At 40.9% G+C, this 17,171-nt stretch overlaps 1 protein-coding gene across 4 annotated transcripts in view; it reads right to left on the bottom strand.

The window, feature by feature from the left end:
* Positions 1-8,909: 8,909 nt before the first annotated feature.
* Positions 8,910-17,171, bottom strand: part of LOC126651594 (kinesin-like protein KIF2A) — a 102,474-nt gene continuing 94,212 nt past the window's right edge. For all 4 annotated transcript variants that reach the window (XM_050337551.1, XM_050337548.1, XM_050337549.1 and 1 more), the window contains one exon: positions 8,910-15,617. In XM_050337551.1, the coding sequence (XP_050193508.1) occupies positions 15,609-15,617 (9 nt within the window). In that variant the 3' untranslated portion in view covers positions 8,910-15,608. The remainder of the gene's footprint in view (positions 15,618-17,171) is intronic.

The following is a 17,171-nucleotide window of genomic DNA, read 5'->3' as shown; positions in this document are numbered from 1 at the left end:
AAAGTGTGATACTGTATTGAAATGTTTTTAAAAAAACCAAAACAAGCACAACCAACAAATTGGTAGGTATAATACTGTGTGCAAAATGTGATGATACATGTTGTACCTAAGCTTCACTCCAATATATGTGAGTGAAGCTCTATAATTCAAAATTTTATTTGGGTACAAATAAACTTACCTTCTTTTGGGAGTAATTTGGCCAATGGCCAGTTTATTTCAAATACACTTATTTTAAGAGAAAACTCAGGTCTTTTGGTATACTCTGTTGGGTTTTTTTTAATTGAATTGTTTTCTTTGCTTATTAGAATGCAAGGTTTTTACTGACTACAGAAAGCTTCATTTATAATAAATAAAATCTAGGACTAACCTTATGGCAATCTGTATACACAGAATGTTTAGAATGGGAAATTGTTCAGAGCTTCATGAAAATTTATTTTTGTACTCAATCCCCAATACAAGTACACTGACAAAACTGTTACATAGCAATTATAAAAATATTGGTTTGGGGTTTTTATTTCTCTTGCAGTTTAGTGCATTATTTGGTCTCCCTTTGACTATAACAGCTGTAACACTTTAAAGACACTCCATTTCATATGAGACATTACTTTGTATTCTTCTGCGTTTATAGAACTGAAAATCTAATTCAGAGTACTTAAGTTTAAATTATTAATTGAATAAATAAGTGGTTTTGAGTGTGTTCAAATTCTAATTTTTATTCCCCCTCCCCCAGTCTTCTTAATCTTTGTTCTTTGAAGAACCAGGATCACTTGTTAAAACTGACTGTTTCTAGTTTGGATTACAGCAGAGATGGGTTAGCAAGAGTGACTCTTTCTAAAATCCTGACATCAGCTACTGATGTAAGTTTGATTCAACTTACGTTCCACTGTTCTTTACTACTAGACATTTATTTTGTTATTCATTTTTAAGGTAATATATATGCAGAAAGGGTTTTATTATTTTCTGTTTAGATAAATGAAACTCCTACTTACATAGCTTTTGAATTTGCTGTGGAATTCATACCTTGTATTTGTGCTCAAGAAATTGTCCTTCAAACATGTTTCTCTCATATGAAGGGGGGTAAAGTCTTTAAATGTGTAAACCAAATATAATGTTATTGTCTAGGTCAATGGACATGCTAAATCTGTGGTGAAGGCATTGTTTTCACAAACATAAATGTGCTTTTCCACCAGTAATAAGCAGGTTAACCTTCCAGTGATAGATACTGTTTGGATAATGATTGAAGTTTGTCCCAGTTTAAATGAGACAAAGGGTCTTTTGCTGAGGATGAGTTATGAGAAAAGACCCAAACTCCTCTCTCTAAGCAATTATAAATCCAAAATTAAGAGGCTCCAATTGAAGGAAAACAAATTATGGAAAAGGAAAAATAACAGCCCTTTATTAAAAGGTATGTGTGTATTAACAGAAACACAAAAAAACCCAAGTAAAACAACCAAGCAATACTCCTATACCCACAGATAATCCCCTTCAAAAACAAACTGATAAACCGGCAAAAAGAAAAGTAAACAGTTCAAATTTGAGCCCTTTGGTACAATTCCAAATGCAGTCAATAGGAGGTGCCATTGGGTCACTGGAGACGCAGAGCTTGTAATGTCCTATAGCAGTCACCAGGTGGCACTGTTGGATCACTGGAGATGCAGAACTTGTAATGTCCTGTGCCCGCCACCAGGTAGCACTGTGGGATCCCTGGTTGCCACCACGTGGGGGGGGGAGAGGAAAAAACTACCCTCCAGGATGTGTCGAAAAAAAAAACCAAAAAAAACTCGGTCCCCTTTCCCTTCCCACACACCAGGAAAGGGGAGAGGGAGAGGGGGAAAGGGACCAGGCAGCTCCTACTTACTCCGACTAGTCAGTCTCCTCTCCGCCCAGTCCTCTCTCTCTCTCCCCCTTGGGAGCTCTTTGCTCAGGGAACGGTGAGAGGGAAAAGCAAAAAAAAAAGAAAAACCTCCAGGGGAGGGAAAAAAAAAACCACAGCAGCTCCTATCCGATGAAGGACTCAGGCAGGCTTCCAACTGGCGAGCAGTTGCCGGCCCAGAGCAGCACCCCTGCCTCTCCTCCCACCTTTCTCAGCCACACCAGCCCCCGACCCCTCCCCCCGTTGCCCAGGAGATGAGACAAAAAGGTAAACATTAGCTCCTTCATCTACCCCATTTCCTAGGAGACTAATCTCTTGGCCATTAGTCAAGGAGCTAAGTCTTTTGTGTTGTTAAGTGCTTACCTGATAGCCAGGGGGAAGGGAAAAAAAAATTGACAAGAGCTAGCTAAAGCACAACAAGGATTCACACACGGAGACCAGAAAGCAGTAGAATTGTTAACCACATGGCGCGTATTAAGAGAAACATTGCAAGAACATAAAAGATCAGGAGATTCTGGGACAGTTCTGGTTAATGTCCCTGGGGGAACTTCTACGGAAGCTTCCACAGAGACTCCTAGGGAGATCTCTGGGAATGCTCAGGGGGAAAATTCTGGGAACTCTGTAATTCCTGATATCATGAATCCTCCCCCTATAAATCCTGCTGCTGCCAGTTCTTCTGCTGTGACTCCCTCTGCCCCTCCGCTCGAGCTTCATGAGATCAAAACTCCCTTAGTTTCGCCTCCTCCCCCTTCTAAGGGCGGGGAGGTAAAACTTTCAAAAGGGAAAGGGTTTCACTCAGCAAAAAAAGGGAATGTTATGGGATGATTCTGATGAGATGTATGGACCCAGATCCCCTGCAGTCAAGGGTAGACCCTATAAATCTCTGTAAGAATTAACAAAAACCTCTCCTGTAAAAATTAGCCAGACCAAGGGTAAAAAGGCTAATAAAAAACACTTCTCAAAGCCTTCTGGTCTTCCTTTATATCCTCCTCTACCATCGGAGACTGATACCCATTCTGATGAAAGTGAAGGGGAGACATCTGAAGAGGACACTCCAATGCCAGTACAACCAAAAAAGGGACAATGCAGTACTGCTTACCATAAGCCTCCTCGAAAATGGAGGTTACCCCCTGCACAAATTACTGTGAGGCCCAGTGATCCTGTAACATTCTGGCAAAAGGTTAAGGCTCAAACAATGGAAGAGGGAAATTGGGAGTTAGCAGAAGAGATTGATACCCCATTAGAGGACGTTTTTCATCAGATAGCCTCCTTACCAAGTAGGGAGGCTGGGGCTTTCCCAGTGGTGAGGGGGGATCCAACTAGTGGACAGCCCGATGAGCACCACCCATTTTCATGGAAGGTGATTCAGGAATTACAGAGAACTGCAGTGCAGTATGGGTCTTACTCAGCCCCTACCATGCACTTGCTTAGGATATTGGTTATGGAGGAACTAACTCCAGATCATATTTCCCCCAGTGCAGTTCTCAGTATTTCTGTCAATCTGGTTTAAAAGGGCTACAGCACAGGGATTAAGAAATTTGCAATGGGCTCAAGATGACCCCCAATATGGAAATGGAAATGGCGATGATGTTCTCACTGGCTCAGGACAGTTTTCTAACCCTCAACACCAGGCACAATGGCCTCCTTTAGTATTAGAGCAAGTTAAAGCTGTAGGCATGGAGGCAATTTTTCATACTGCTGAGCTATCAGCTCCTAAGCCCAGATATGCCTCTATTAGGCAAGACACTAAGGAGCCATATTTGCCATTTATTGAGAGACTACTGGCTGCCATAGAGAAGCAGGTTTTTGATGCTGGTCTGCGTGAGGCCCTAGTGAAACAATTATCAAGAGACAATGCCAATGCAGACTGTCAGAAGATCATTGATGCTTTACCAAGTGATCCCTTGCTTGATGATATGATTCAGGCGTGTTCAAAAGTAGGATCAGTGGATCACAAGATGACTGTATTGGCTAATGCCATGGCTGCGGTTACTACCACAGACCATAGATGCGCCTCTTGCAGTAAAAAGGGCCATCAATAAACTGAATGTTCCCGGAAATCAAAGAAGAACACACCCATGCAGTCAGTAATAACAACTTGCCTTAGATGTGGAAAAGTGGGGCATTTTGCTAGGCACTGTCAGTCGACTCATCATGCTGATGGACATTTACTGTCAGGAAACGGGAAGATGAGCTCGAGGCTATGCACTCTGACACAAGTACCTGCCACGATCGACCAACTTACCCAGCACTTCCAGAGACCACAGGCCTATGCGACCGGTTATCAGGAGGGACATAAGGAGCAACCAGAATGGATGTATCCACAGCCTCAACAGTAACCATTTCCACTATGGGGGTTCATAAAGTCCCTCTGGATGCTTGGGGACCTATTGACAGGGGTTTAAGTGCCTTGATAATTGGTAGGTCAAGTGCTACCATTCAGGGGATCATGGTACATGTAGGAGTTATCGATGCCGATTATACTGGGCAGATATGTGCCATGGTATCAACACCTACCCCTCCTCTTTGTATTGAAAAGGGACCGTGCATTGCTCAACTTATACCCTTTATGAGCTGTTTTCCTAGGACAAAAAACGTCATCCGAGGCACAGGAGGATTTGGATCTACTGGAGTTCCTCAAGGCCCCTGGACTCAGACTGTGAATGACCATCGACCTCAAATGACCTGCGTGCTGAGTATGGCACATGCATCTCCCACTACAGCAAAGGTATCTGGGTTATTGGACACTGGTGCGGATGTTACAGTCATTTCAATGAAGGACTGGCCTACTTCTTGGCCTTTGGTCCCTACCTTTCAGGTTGTTGTAGGTTTGAGAGGTACTTCCACCGGGTGCCTTGCAGCTAAACCAGTGCTCATCACCAACCCAGAGGGCCAAACTTCCACCATTTGGCCCTATGTGACTGTCGCACCGTTGAACTTGTGGGGAAGGGACTGTCTTTCTCAGTGGAGGGTCCATATCACTACGGATTTTCCCTAGGGTCACTTTGATGCAGGTGAGACAACCCACAGTAGCTTTAAAATGGTTATCAGATAAGCCTGTGTGGGTTGAACAGTGGCCCCTTAACAATGAGAAACTCATCACCCTGCATACTTTAGTTCAAGAACAATTAGAAGCAGGTCATATCGAGTCGTCGCACAGTCCATGGAACACTCCTGTGTTCGCTATTAAGAAGAAATCAGGAAAATGGAGACTCCTACAGGATTTACGTCAAGTCAATCAGGTGATGGCAACAATGGGAGCATTGCAGCCAGGGTTACCCTCGGCAACAATGATTCCCATGAGTTGGCCTATTGTAATCATTGATTTGAAAGATTGTTTCTTTACCATTCCTCTACATGCAGATGATAAGGAAAAATTTGCTTTTACTGTTCCTTCAGTAAACCATGCTGAGCCTTCTAGATGGTACCACTGGAAGTTTTTGCCACAGGGCATGAAAAATTTGCCTACCATCTGTCATTGGTGTGTTGCCCAAGCCTTGAGCCCTGTTAGAGAAAAATATCCTAAAGGATATTGTTACCATTATATGGATGATATCCTTCTAGCGGCTTCTTCCAGTGAGATGCTGTCTGCTATGGAGTCCAACACCCATGCTTCTTTGAAACAGTATGGTTTGGTTGTGGTTCCAGAGAAAGTACAGTGTGCTCAGCCATGGTTTTACCTTGGCATGAAGGTACTTGAACGTACCATTCAACCACAAGCCCTTAAATTGAATACAAAGGTTAAAAATTTGAATGATGTCCAAAAATTGGCAGGGACTATAAATTGGCTACGTCCTTATCTTGGTCTAACCACATCCCAAATACAGCCTTTAATTGATCTTTTAAAAGACCATTCATACCTTCAAGCTCCTCGAAAATTGACCCCCAAACAAAGCAAGCTACTACTTTAGTGGAACAGTACATGCAAACCAAACATATATGGAGAATTGCCACTGATGTTGCAGTTCAAGTCTATATCCTTATCGAAAGCATGGTTCCTTTTACCATGATTGCACAATGGAACCCTACCTGGCATGATCCTTTGCATGTATTGGAATGGCTTTTCCTGTTGGTGCACTCCAAGAAAACTGCTCCTGGTTTATTTGAACTTCTAGAGCAACTAATTATAAAGGCACGTTCCCGTTGCATGGAACTTATTGCACATGATCCTGAGGTCATCGTAGTTCCTGTGCAACTAGATTATTTCGAATGGTACTTGGCCAATAGTTCTGCTTTACAAACGGCATTGACCAATTACACCGGTGCTATTAAGTACCATATGCCATCTCACCCCCTGTGCAAATTACACGATCAGGTTTTGTTGGGACAGAAACTTCTTTCTTTCACGACACCTGTGCCTGGACCCACCGTAATTACTGAAGGGTCCGGAAAGACAAAAAAGGGGGTTGTGACTTGGTACGACAGTCACAAATGGCTACACATTGTTGAACTTCAAGAAGGTTCACCCCAGGTCATCGAACTTTGAGCAGTTACTGTTGCGTTTCAGCATTTTTCCTGCTTAGTTAATATTGTCACTGATTCTGCATATGTAGCCGACTTAGTTCGACGCTTAGATAAAGCGGTCCTTCGAGAGGTCTTGAATGCCCTCTTGTTTGGGATCCTTCATTTGCTGTGGGAAACAACTCAAAAACGTACTAATTCTTATTATATTTTACATGTGCCTAGTCACACCAGTTTACCAGGTTCTATAGCCACAGGCAATGCTCATGCGGATCGCCTTGTTTCACCCTCTACTTTGGGCCCAGGGCCCAATCTTCTGCAACAGGCGATCACCTCACATCAATTTCTCCATCAAAGCTGGCGAACCTTGGAACTACAGTTTCATTTAACACATGCTGAAGCTTGTTCCATCATTGCTGCATGCCCTGACTGTCAAGGTCAGTCAGTACCTGCCTTCTATGGTACTAACCCAAGAGGGCTGCAGGTTTTACAGATTTGGCAAACTGATGTGACCCATATAGTGGAATTTGGATGCTTAAAATACGTACATGTATCTGTTGATACCTTCTCCTCTGTTATAGTTGCTACTGCCCATACAGGTGAAACTGCCCAGGACGTTATTCATCATTGGCTGCAGACCTTTTCTACGTGTGGAGTTCCACACCAAATTAAGACCGACAATGGTCCTGCCTATGCCTCTTCCTGGGTGCAATCGTTTCTCCAAATGTGGGGGATCTCTCATGCCACCAGTATTCCTCACTCCCCCCAGGGTCAAGGTATTGTGGAACAAGCACATGGTATTGATATCTTGGAGTTTTGATGTTTTGATTTTTTTAATTTTTGTAGATCTTAGAAGTAGTTATGTAGTAAATGTAGATTTTAGAGTAGCAGCATGTTATCCCTTTACCCTTTAACACACCAGCTCAAACCCCTGTTACCCATTCCCATATCAATTCCCTAAATTCCATAGCCTGTTTAGTCTCTTTTTCAAGGTAAAATTGTAGAAGAACACCCTAACCCTATGGAAGAAGATACAACCATAGACCAAACAACCTTCAGACCTAGAATTCTGGAAGGCCTCCAAGGACATTACGTGTTCTGAGGAAGATGAAGATGAAGAAGAGGGGGTCCCAAAATGCCCCCAGACCCAATTTCCAAGAGGCGTGGCGGGGGCAGAACCTGGGTGGTGGCTGGACGGGGATTGGGTGAAAATCATTATTAAAACTGTGGACATCTGTATTTCGGGAGTGCGTGTTGGAGTATTCCAGAAAACCTGGGGGTTCATTAAAGCCTTTGTATCCTTATCTTATCTCCTACCTAATTTGGCTTGGAGTCTTTTTTTCCCCACAGCCATTTAGGTAACAGTATCCTTAAGCGTCAATTACAAAAAAACAGAAGGTGGGAATGTCTGGGGAAACCCCTGAAGCTCGCCTCACTAAGGCTACCTATGTGCTCAATTTTGTTAACACCGCAGAGGACTGGCATTTTGGGTCCTTAGGAAAATCCACACAATATGGTTTTCCGGTAAAATAAACTGAGTCATAGTTGGCTGACATGCGCAGTTAGCAGAATTACATAATGTGATTAGCTGCCAATGGGGAGTTATTTACGTAACTTGAAGACCAATGAAGAGTTAACATGTGTAGACTAAAAAGTGTATAAAATCTGCAGCGGCGTGCAATAAAGGGTTCCAGTTTCTGGTTCCACGAGGGTTCGTGCCATCTGTCCTGTCTCGACCGCAACAGTATCTGATGAAATCCATAGGCTGGACTGTCAGATATATCTATGAATAACTGGATAAGGAGTTACTGTGTACAAGTTTAGCCCCACAACTTGGTCTGTTTCCTCCTGTGTAACAGCACTTGGACTCTGTAACAACAGCAACAAAGTGCCCACTCAATTATAAACCACAGATTATAAACTTATAGATCATTTATGTCATATGGAGTTAGTGAGTTAGAGCATCATGTGGCTTTATCACCAGAAATTGCTAAGAATCATCTTTAAAAAATTTTTTTTCAAGGTTGAAATATAAGATTTGCAATAGATAGTAAGTACTGGAACAAGGGAGATCCCTCCAGGATTGATGAAAAAAGAAATAATTCTAGCTGTTTATATACAACAGTGTAACTGTGAATATTCTGACCCAGAAAAATTTTTGATCTGTTTTTTATCTTTCCCCTTGTTATCTGTTCTTCCTCAGGTTTTTCCTGCCTTCTACTCATCCACAGTTACATGGAATGGGTATTATTCTGGGTTATTTACCTCTCTGTCAGTATCACCCCTTACCATGTGGCAATAAAACAAAACCTAAATAGCCAATGCAATTGACTTCCTACTTACTGTTTATTAAATAACGTGTATTTAGCTAGGAAAACATGCTGTTGCTCTTTATGACATTAGGGCTGTCTATATTCCCATATTTAGGTACTCTGCCTAGTAACTTCCCCTGGGGAGTCTATTCTCCAGACAACCTAGAATAAGAGATCTCATGCTATGAGCTATATTTATAGCCCTCCTGTAACAGAAATCCAGGAAATAAACTCTAACCAGTTTGTTAGGTTAGAAAGCCAACATTACTTTATTCAGTGTCGAGGTACATGAGGATAGTTCCATAAAACATGTATATCAGTTATCAAATTTTTAACTATTTATACATTTTAGCAAACAAAGGAATTAGTGTCCATTGGGTTACAAGTTATGTAGTTCTCATTAATTAGCATTCTATCTTTTATTGGTTATTGATTTCTTACTTTTCATGCAAATTAGTCCTCATTTTTGTCTTTTTATTATCTTTTTCCCCAATAGGGAGAGTCTCAGTAATTGTAATTGTCTTTGTTAGTTTCTTCTTCATGTCTGGTTTCTGTAAGTGTCTTTGTGGTTTATAAATTCTGCATTCTTTGTGTACAGGTCTCAACAATAAATTTCTCTCAGGTCTAAGAGCACTGAAGCATGTCAGGCTCTAAACTTTTAGTTTGTTTTTTTAACACATGGACATCACCCAGAGCTTGCCCATCATCTGTTATCTATTTCATGGATTAAATCTCCTCTAAACAATTTCTCCCCCACTGCTGCATAGGCCCCTTTTTAAAGAAATATAACTTGTTCTGTAACAAATTCCCCCTTTGAGACTTCAATATAATTTTTTTAAAGTCTCATATTAATTTATTTTATCAACCTAGTCTACACATTCTGTTGCATCCTAATTTGCAAATTTGGAATAAAACCCATAAGCCAACAATTAATATCAAAACTGCGATAAGTATGACAATTGGTTTTCTTGCAATCACACTTAAATTTGGGATCCGTGATGTCATCCAATAAAACACATCTTCCACTTGACCTTTTTGTATTTCATGAAAGATTTTGCTGTTCCGTCTTATTTCTTCCAAATCAGTTTGAATTCTTAAAGTCTGATCCATGTATACACAGCAACTGGTGTTAAAGACTGTGCACACACCACCTTTGGAAGCCAAAAGCAGATCTAGAGCCATTCCATTTTTTTTGACTACTTTTGAAAGGCTGATAATTTCTCTCTGCAAAGCACTGATTGCATAATTTGTTCAGTTTTCTAGTTGTTTGATAACTCTGGATATGTTCACTATAGCCTTCTCCAATTTAGGTACTCCTAACCATGGTAGGAGTCCTCTCACAAACATGTGGAATCCAGAGGACCTCTCAACTAATCGATTTAAAGTTCATTTGTGTCTTGTTATAAAAGATCACAGATGTCCTCTGGGGAATTCTGATTTATCAATGACATCTACTTTTGGTACTACAGCTCCAATGGTACATATTCCTTGCCATCCAAGGGGTATAGCTTTTCTAGCCTGGTTTCCACAAAACCAGTAATATCCCATATTATCTGGAATAGGCCACTATTGTGTATTTAAAATACTCCTTTCTATTACATCCAAATACGAATGACACTTGAGATAATCTTCTACTAACACTCCTTGCCTACAATTAGGTGACTCCATTTTCCAGTGAGGGGCTGCTCCTGGTCCTTTTAGGCATTGTTGAACACAGGATGTCTCAGTGACTATTACTTCTACCAGCACGATTTGTTGGTCTATGGGGGGTTGGGCTGTTTCTCCCTCCAAAAGGTGCATCACTCCAGTTGGAGGAAGAGCATTGGAGAATACACTTGATGTTGGAAGTCCTATCATCTGAATACTTTCATCTGAATGAGTAGGAAATTGAGAACAAATCCAACAATTACTACTATTTGTTATCAGTGTTACGTCTTGCATTAGTTTTAGATGTGAATTTTTCTTCCAAGAGTCAGGTAGTATTTGTTCTATTTGTGTCATGTTACAGTGGTCTTTAGGGAAAAGGACATTGCTCCCTTTCCCTAAAGCCCACTTACACCTTGGACACTTGAAGCCATACTAGCCATTACAATCATTAATTGCAAGGCCTTGCTAGGATGGTTGACTAATCCAGGAACAAATAACCATGTTGTAATACTGGAAATCTTGTTCTGTAAACACAAAAAGATAAACCATTTAACATCTTTCATTTTAAAGTCTCTGGTTCCATTGCAGCTTTATCTGCAGCAGATTTGCTGTTTGCTATACTGTCCAGTAAGGTTCTTCTGGGTTCAAAGCTGGTTTGATTCAGCTGTAATGGATCCATGAATCTGCTCCATGCATCTTCACAGCAGTATTGACAGTTAGCAGCACTTGATATGGTCCCTTCCATCTTTCTTGGAAAGGTTCTTCAATCCAGTTGTTGGGGTATACCCAGTCTCTGGGTTGATATGGATGGGGGCATCATCCAGCGTCATGGGTGCTGCCATCACAACATATCTGTGGAGAGAAGACGACACCTTCCCTAGAGATATAACATATTCTGTTAGACTTTGATCCCCACCAATTTGGATATTCCCTTTGCTTTCTGTAACCTGATATGGTCATCCATACAATATTTTGTATGGGCTCACCTTTTCCTTGGATGTTGGTCTAATTCATACCCTCAGTAAGGCCAAAGGAAGGGCATCTGGTCATTTTAAATATGATTCCTGGCAAATCTTGCTAATTTGTCTTTTTATACTCTGATTCATTCTTTCTACTTTCCCCTCAACTGAGTTCTCCATGGAGTATGCAAGTCCGATTTCACCCCTAATGTTTTAGCTGGGCTTTGCACTATTTCAGCAATGAAGTGTGAACCTCTGTCTGATGACATTCCCACTGGCATTTCAAACCTTGGGATAATTTCTTTCAACAAAATCTTTACCACCTCCCTAACTTTGTTGGTGCAACAAGGAAAAGCTTCTGACCATGCTGAAAAAGTATCTACCAGTACCAATAAACATCTGTATCTGTTTTGTCATGGAAGCTCTGCAAAGTCTATTTGCCAATAGTCTCATGGCCAATTTCCTTTCTCAACAGTCCTGGGTGTAGGCCATGTAATTTGATGTGTATTGTTCTTTAAACAGGTTTAGCACTTTCGAACAATGTTTTTTATGATCCCAGTCATTCATACACTCAAAACTTGAGGCTTCAATGCTTCTACCATAAATTCTATTCCCCAGTTGATACAATTTCAGTTTGCATCTGCTACCTGACAGGACATGTCATTTACAAGGCTTAGTAAAAAGTTGCTGAAATCTGACTGCCTCTGTCCTTCCTGTCCTCTTTGATACCCCTATAAACCACATCCTGCTTATGGTTCTAGGCTTGCATGGATGAATACAATCCATAAAAAAGGCTGCAAGGCTGACCCTGGTAACTACAGGCCTGTCAGCCTGACCTCGGTGCCTGGCAGAGTCATGGAGCAGATCATCCTGTGTGCAATCACACAGCAACTACAGGATGGACAGGGGATCAGACCCAGCCAGCACGGGTTTAGGAGAGGCAGATCCTGTTTGACCAACCTGATCTCCTTTTACAATCAGGTGACCCACCTGGTAGATGAGGGGAAGGCTGTGGATGTGGTCTATCTGGACTTCAGCAAAGCCTTTGACACTGTCTCCCATAATATACTCCTGGAAAAGCTGGCAGCCCATGGCTTGGACAGGGGCACTCTCTGCTGGGTTAAGAACTGGCTGGAGGGCCAGGCCCAGAGAGTGGTGGTGAACGGGGCTGCATCCAGCTGGCGGCCGGTCACCAGTGGTGTCCCCCAGGGATCAGTGCTGGGTCCAGTCCTGTTTAACATCTTTATCGATGATTTAGGTGAGGGGATTGAGTCCATCATCAGCAAATTTGCTGATGACACCAAGTTGGGAGGGAGTGTCGACCTACTGGAAGGCAGGAGGGCTCTGCAGAGGGACCTGGATAGACTGGAGAGATGGGCTGACTCCAAGGGAATGAAGTTCAACAAGGCCAAGTGCCGGGTCCTGCACTTTGGCCACAACAACCCCCTGCAACGCTACAGGCTGGGGACAGAGTGGCTGGAGAGCAGCCAGGTGGAAAGGGACCTGGGGGTGCTGATCGACAGGAAGCCGAACATGAGCCAGCAGTGTGTCCAGGTGGCCAAGAAGGCCAATGGCATCCTGGCCTGCATCAAGAACAGTGTGGCCAGCAGGAGCAGGGAAGTGATCCTTCCCCTGTACTCTGCGTTGGTGAGACCGCACCTTGAGTATTGTGTTCAGCTCTGGGCCCCTCAGTTCAGGAAGGATATTGAGGTGCTGGAGCGGGTCCAGAGAAGAGCAACCAGGCTGGTGAAGGGACTTGAGCACAAGTCCTATGAGGAGAGGCTGAGGGAGCTGGGGTTGTTTAGTCTAGAGAAGAGAAGGCTTAGAGGTGACCTCATCACTCTCTTCAACTACCTGAAGGGAAGTTATAGTCAGGTGGGGGTTGGTCTCTTCTCCCAGGCAACCAACAATAGGACAAGGGGACATGGGCTCAAGCTCTGCCAGGGGAAGTTTAGGTTAGATGTTAGGAAGAAATTCTTTACAGAGAGGGTGATCAGGCATTGGAACGGCCTGCCCAGAGAGGTGGTGGATTCACCGTCCCTGGAGGTTTTTAAAAAGAGATTGGACATGGCCCTTAGTGCCATGATATAGTAATTAGAGTTGGATCAGGGGTTGGACTTGATGATCTTGGAGGTCTTTTCCAACCCAATCTATTCTATGATTCTATGATTCTATGAATAGTAGGGAAGCAACTGTTTCTCATGCAGGATGTCTCAATCTTCAGAGGTTTTTTAGAAAATAAGATTTCTCTAGAGTAACTTCAAAGAAACTCTGGTATTATACAATAATCTGTACTATCACCTACCAACAAAAACTGCTTCCTTCTATTTCACTGTTTTTTTTTTTTCTTTTATCTGTGATGGAAGACATTCTTAAATGTTCAGAAAGATGTGTGATGTTTAAGACCTGTTGCAAAACTTGTCAGGATAGTCCTCTGGGGAAATTGTTCCTATATGACAAATATGTACAGAATAGTTAGTTCCAGAAGTAAATATTCATTCTGAAATCATAGGACTTTTGAAAAGTGTAACTCAGATATGTTTACAAAATTAAACCCTTCCCAAAGCAGAAAAAAATTTTCATATAAGTTAATTCTCATCTGTAATTCATTTAATAGCTTAATTTATTAAACACAGTATGTAAAATCTACATTGTTGTTTCACTTTAAATGTTTACACACAGGCTGATTTTTTTTTTTTAAACCACAATGTGACAAGAGCTTTCCATAGCCTACCTTCCTATGGGAGATACAAATATTAAATACTACAAGAATTCCTGGCTCAATTAACTCTCTTTTCATTGCCTTCCCTTTATTTCCCTCCAGGCCTTGCAGAAACAAACAGGTTTGTATTACAAAAGTAATTTTTAAACAGTTCCAAGGGAAAGACTGCTGATATGAACTCCTGGAAATGGAAAGAACTCCTAGAGAGGTCTACAATTCTTCATTTGACAATTCATTTGTACATGGAAGGTCAATCTTTTTGGGGTACTGACTTGCAAAAATAACTTGAATACCACCACCTACAAAGTGCTGATACACATGATGCATTTGAGGGAATTCAGGTACTTATAGGATTTCTATAAGTACTAGATAGAGATATTGTGCAAATCCTCAAATGATGCAATTTCACCTCACTTTTCAGTTGCTGTCATTGTACAAAGGGAAAAATAGGTATTAGTTACTTTTTTTTAAGCATCAGAGCTACTTAAACTATCTGCAAACTGCAGTTAATGTACATGTAAGCCTGTCACGCATCAAAAGCCAAATTTTAACAATATGTGAAATGCATTTCTTTACATGGATCCCTGAATTTTGACAGTTAGCCTATCCATACGCAGATGTCAGATTGTACCTTTATTCTGATAGCATTATCACACCATAACACATACTGTATATCTATCTGCATTATTCTAAGATACAACTCTCCTCAGTACTTAAACATTACCCTTTATTATACATCAACCAATGTATTTTTTGTTCATTTTTTCCTCTTTTTTTTTTTTTTAATTACAGAGAAAATGTTATCTAACTATTCATTATGGTATTGAAATAAACATAAATTCCAGATATTTTACAAGGAGGATGGAATGACCAACTGTATGTTCACTCTAACAGCTCTTGCAGTTCCTGTTTGAAGGATATGGCACATGCTGTGAAATGCATTAGCCACCAAAAAAAAAGCCTCAAAATACTTAAAAAATATACACACACTCAAAGTAATTTATATTGACAAATAAGGAATGTTGTTTGTTAAGTCTGTGCTTCAGAGAGAGGATGTTTAGGGTTAAGTAGCCTTCATCAAGGCACAAAATGGGAAGAGGTAAGCACAGCTGTCTGTAGAAGTTATATAAAACCACTAGTGAGGTACGCATGCAGTAACACTATTTAAAAGTGTACAACTGGTCTTTGTAACAAAACTAAACATAGTTAAAAGGAAATACTGTGACTTTTCATTTGCCACAGTTCTACTTCATTATTAAAAACATGGCAAATATTTCCAAACATAAATTTCACATTTTGAATAAATGAAATTTTAAACAAAGTGCTTCGCAGATCTGAACCCTGCACGGTTGTACTGTGTGGTCTAGAAGCATTTTGTAGACATCATAGGAGCATTTCACACAAAGTTGAAAACATAATTCAGATGAATAATAAACAGGACATTTTTAACAGTTTTACACTTTCAAGTAGTCGAGTTCTTACGGCCACTGGGTTTTGTAACAAATGTGTCCTATAGCAGTACAGGTTCATAGATTCCTTTAGCAGCAGAGACCCATTTCAAAGGGCACGTGGTCTTTTTGAGTTGATCTGTTTACTGGCCTGTTCCTCCTCTTGTAGAGCTGCCCGGAAAGATTTCACTTTATCTTTAATGAAAAAGAGAGAATGAGTACTGATGTGCCTGTGCTCAACACAGATCCTGAAACTAAGGCCTGATGCCCCACATACTGGCCCTAATGCAAAACAAAGAACATTCCTCCATAAAAATAGCTGAAGATACAAACTACAAGAGGACTGAGATAAGCTTAAATTTAATACTCATCATACAAACTAGTTGCTTAGCAACTTAGTCCCTTCTTAGATATTACCCCTATCTCTTCTTAGGAAGAAATTCTTCTCTGTGAGGGTGGTGAGGCACTGGAACAGGTTGTCCAGAGAAGCTGTGGCTACCTCATCCCTGGAAGTGTTCAAGGTCAGGTTGGATGGGGTTTGGAGCAACCTGGTCTAGTGGAAGGTGTCCCTGTCTGTGGCAGTAGATTGGAATGAGATGATCTTTAAGGTCCCTTCCAACCGAAAACATTATGTGATTCTATGATAACAACTTTTCTATGAATGTGAAAAGCATTTGTGATTAAATTTGGGAAGTAAATAGATAAATGCATCGACCATTTGTTTCATCATAGCTAGCATGAGAATGGAAGAAACCTGAGAAAAGATGTCATTCTTTCATATTCATATTCCTCCCCACTCCCATTCCCCAGTAATATGCCCAAGAATGGGAAGAAGGAAACCAAAATGACAGCATAAAAAAGTCAGTCCTAAAGTGACAGGAATAAAAGCTGAAATATTCAGTGACCATTATGTGTCATAAGCATAACACAAAAGTTACTGTGAGAAAGAATCTTTGATTTAACAGTTCTTCCCTACTATAAAGCTATATATGTATCATGCTGTCTGTAAAGATGCAAGGATCTTTTAGATATCCTTTATCTCCAGTATCTTATTTCAAAAACCATATCTAATAAGTTATGGAAGAACAGGGAGTCACCAAAACTATTTTTTTCATTGCTGTTGTCTCAAATTGTTTTTCCCTGAAGAGGAAGTCATCATCCCTAAGAAGCAAAGGAATGTACATCTAATTCTTTGCTAAAGTATACTGGTGCCAATACATGCGTACAAAGTAAGCAGGTCACATCCAATTTGCTTGATGTCTTCTTACAGCAGATACTCAGTCTGAGTAAAATGTAAGGTTTTATCTTATAAGGAGTTTTCTAACAGATAAAAAACCCAAACCAGTATTGCATGTCTGCTGGAATGCAGAGAGATACAGAAACTAAAATGAAAAATTAATCTCCATGAGCTGACACGTTGATTTTAGAAGATAAGTGGAAGAGTCAGTTTTGGGAACTAAGAATTATCTGCTGTTGGTTTTTCAACAAAGAGAGGCTGACAAAATTTCAACAGAAAGGCTGCTAAGGTAAAATAGGCTAACAGCCAAGCTAGTCAGAACTCAATGTTACTCTTAAGCACAGACTGAAAAAACAACAGCAGGCTTCCTGCTACATTACAGAATGCAATAGAACAGGAACTGGGAATTCCTACTACTTTTTTCCTCATTGCATTACCTTCTTTTTTTTTTTTCTGTACAGTTCTTTTGGATTTTCTTTTTCCTTCTTTTATTCTTTTGGAACAAAGAAAAA

The sequence above is a fragment of the Myiozetetes cayanensis genome, unplaced genomic scaffold (assembly GCF_022539395.1).
Source record: "Myiozetetes cayanensis isolate MyiCay16 unplaced genomic scaffold, myiCay2020 scf69, whole genome shotgun sequence".
NCBI lineage: Eukaryota > Metazoa > Chordata > Aves > Passeriformes > Tyrannidae > Myiozetetes > Myiozetetes cayanensis.
The sequence above is the reverse complement of the archived record's forward strand: the minus strand, read 5'-3'. Positions and strand labels throughout refer to the sequence as shown.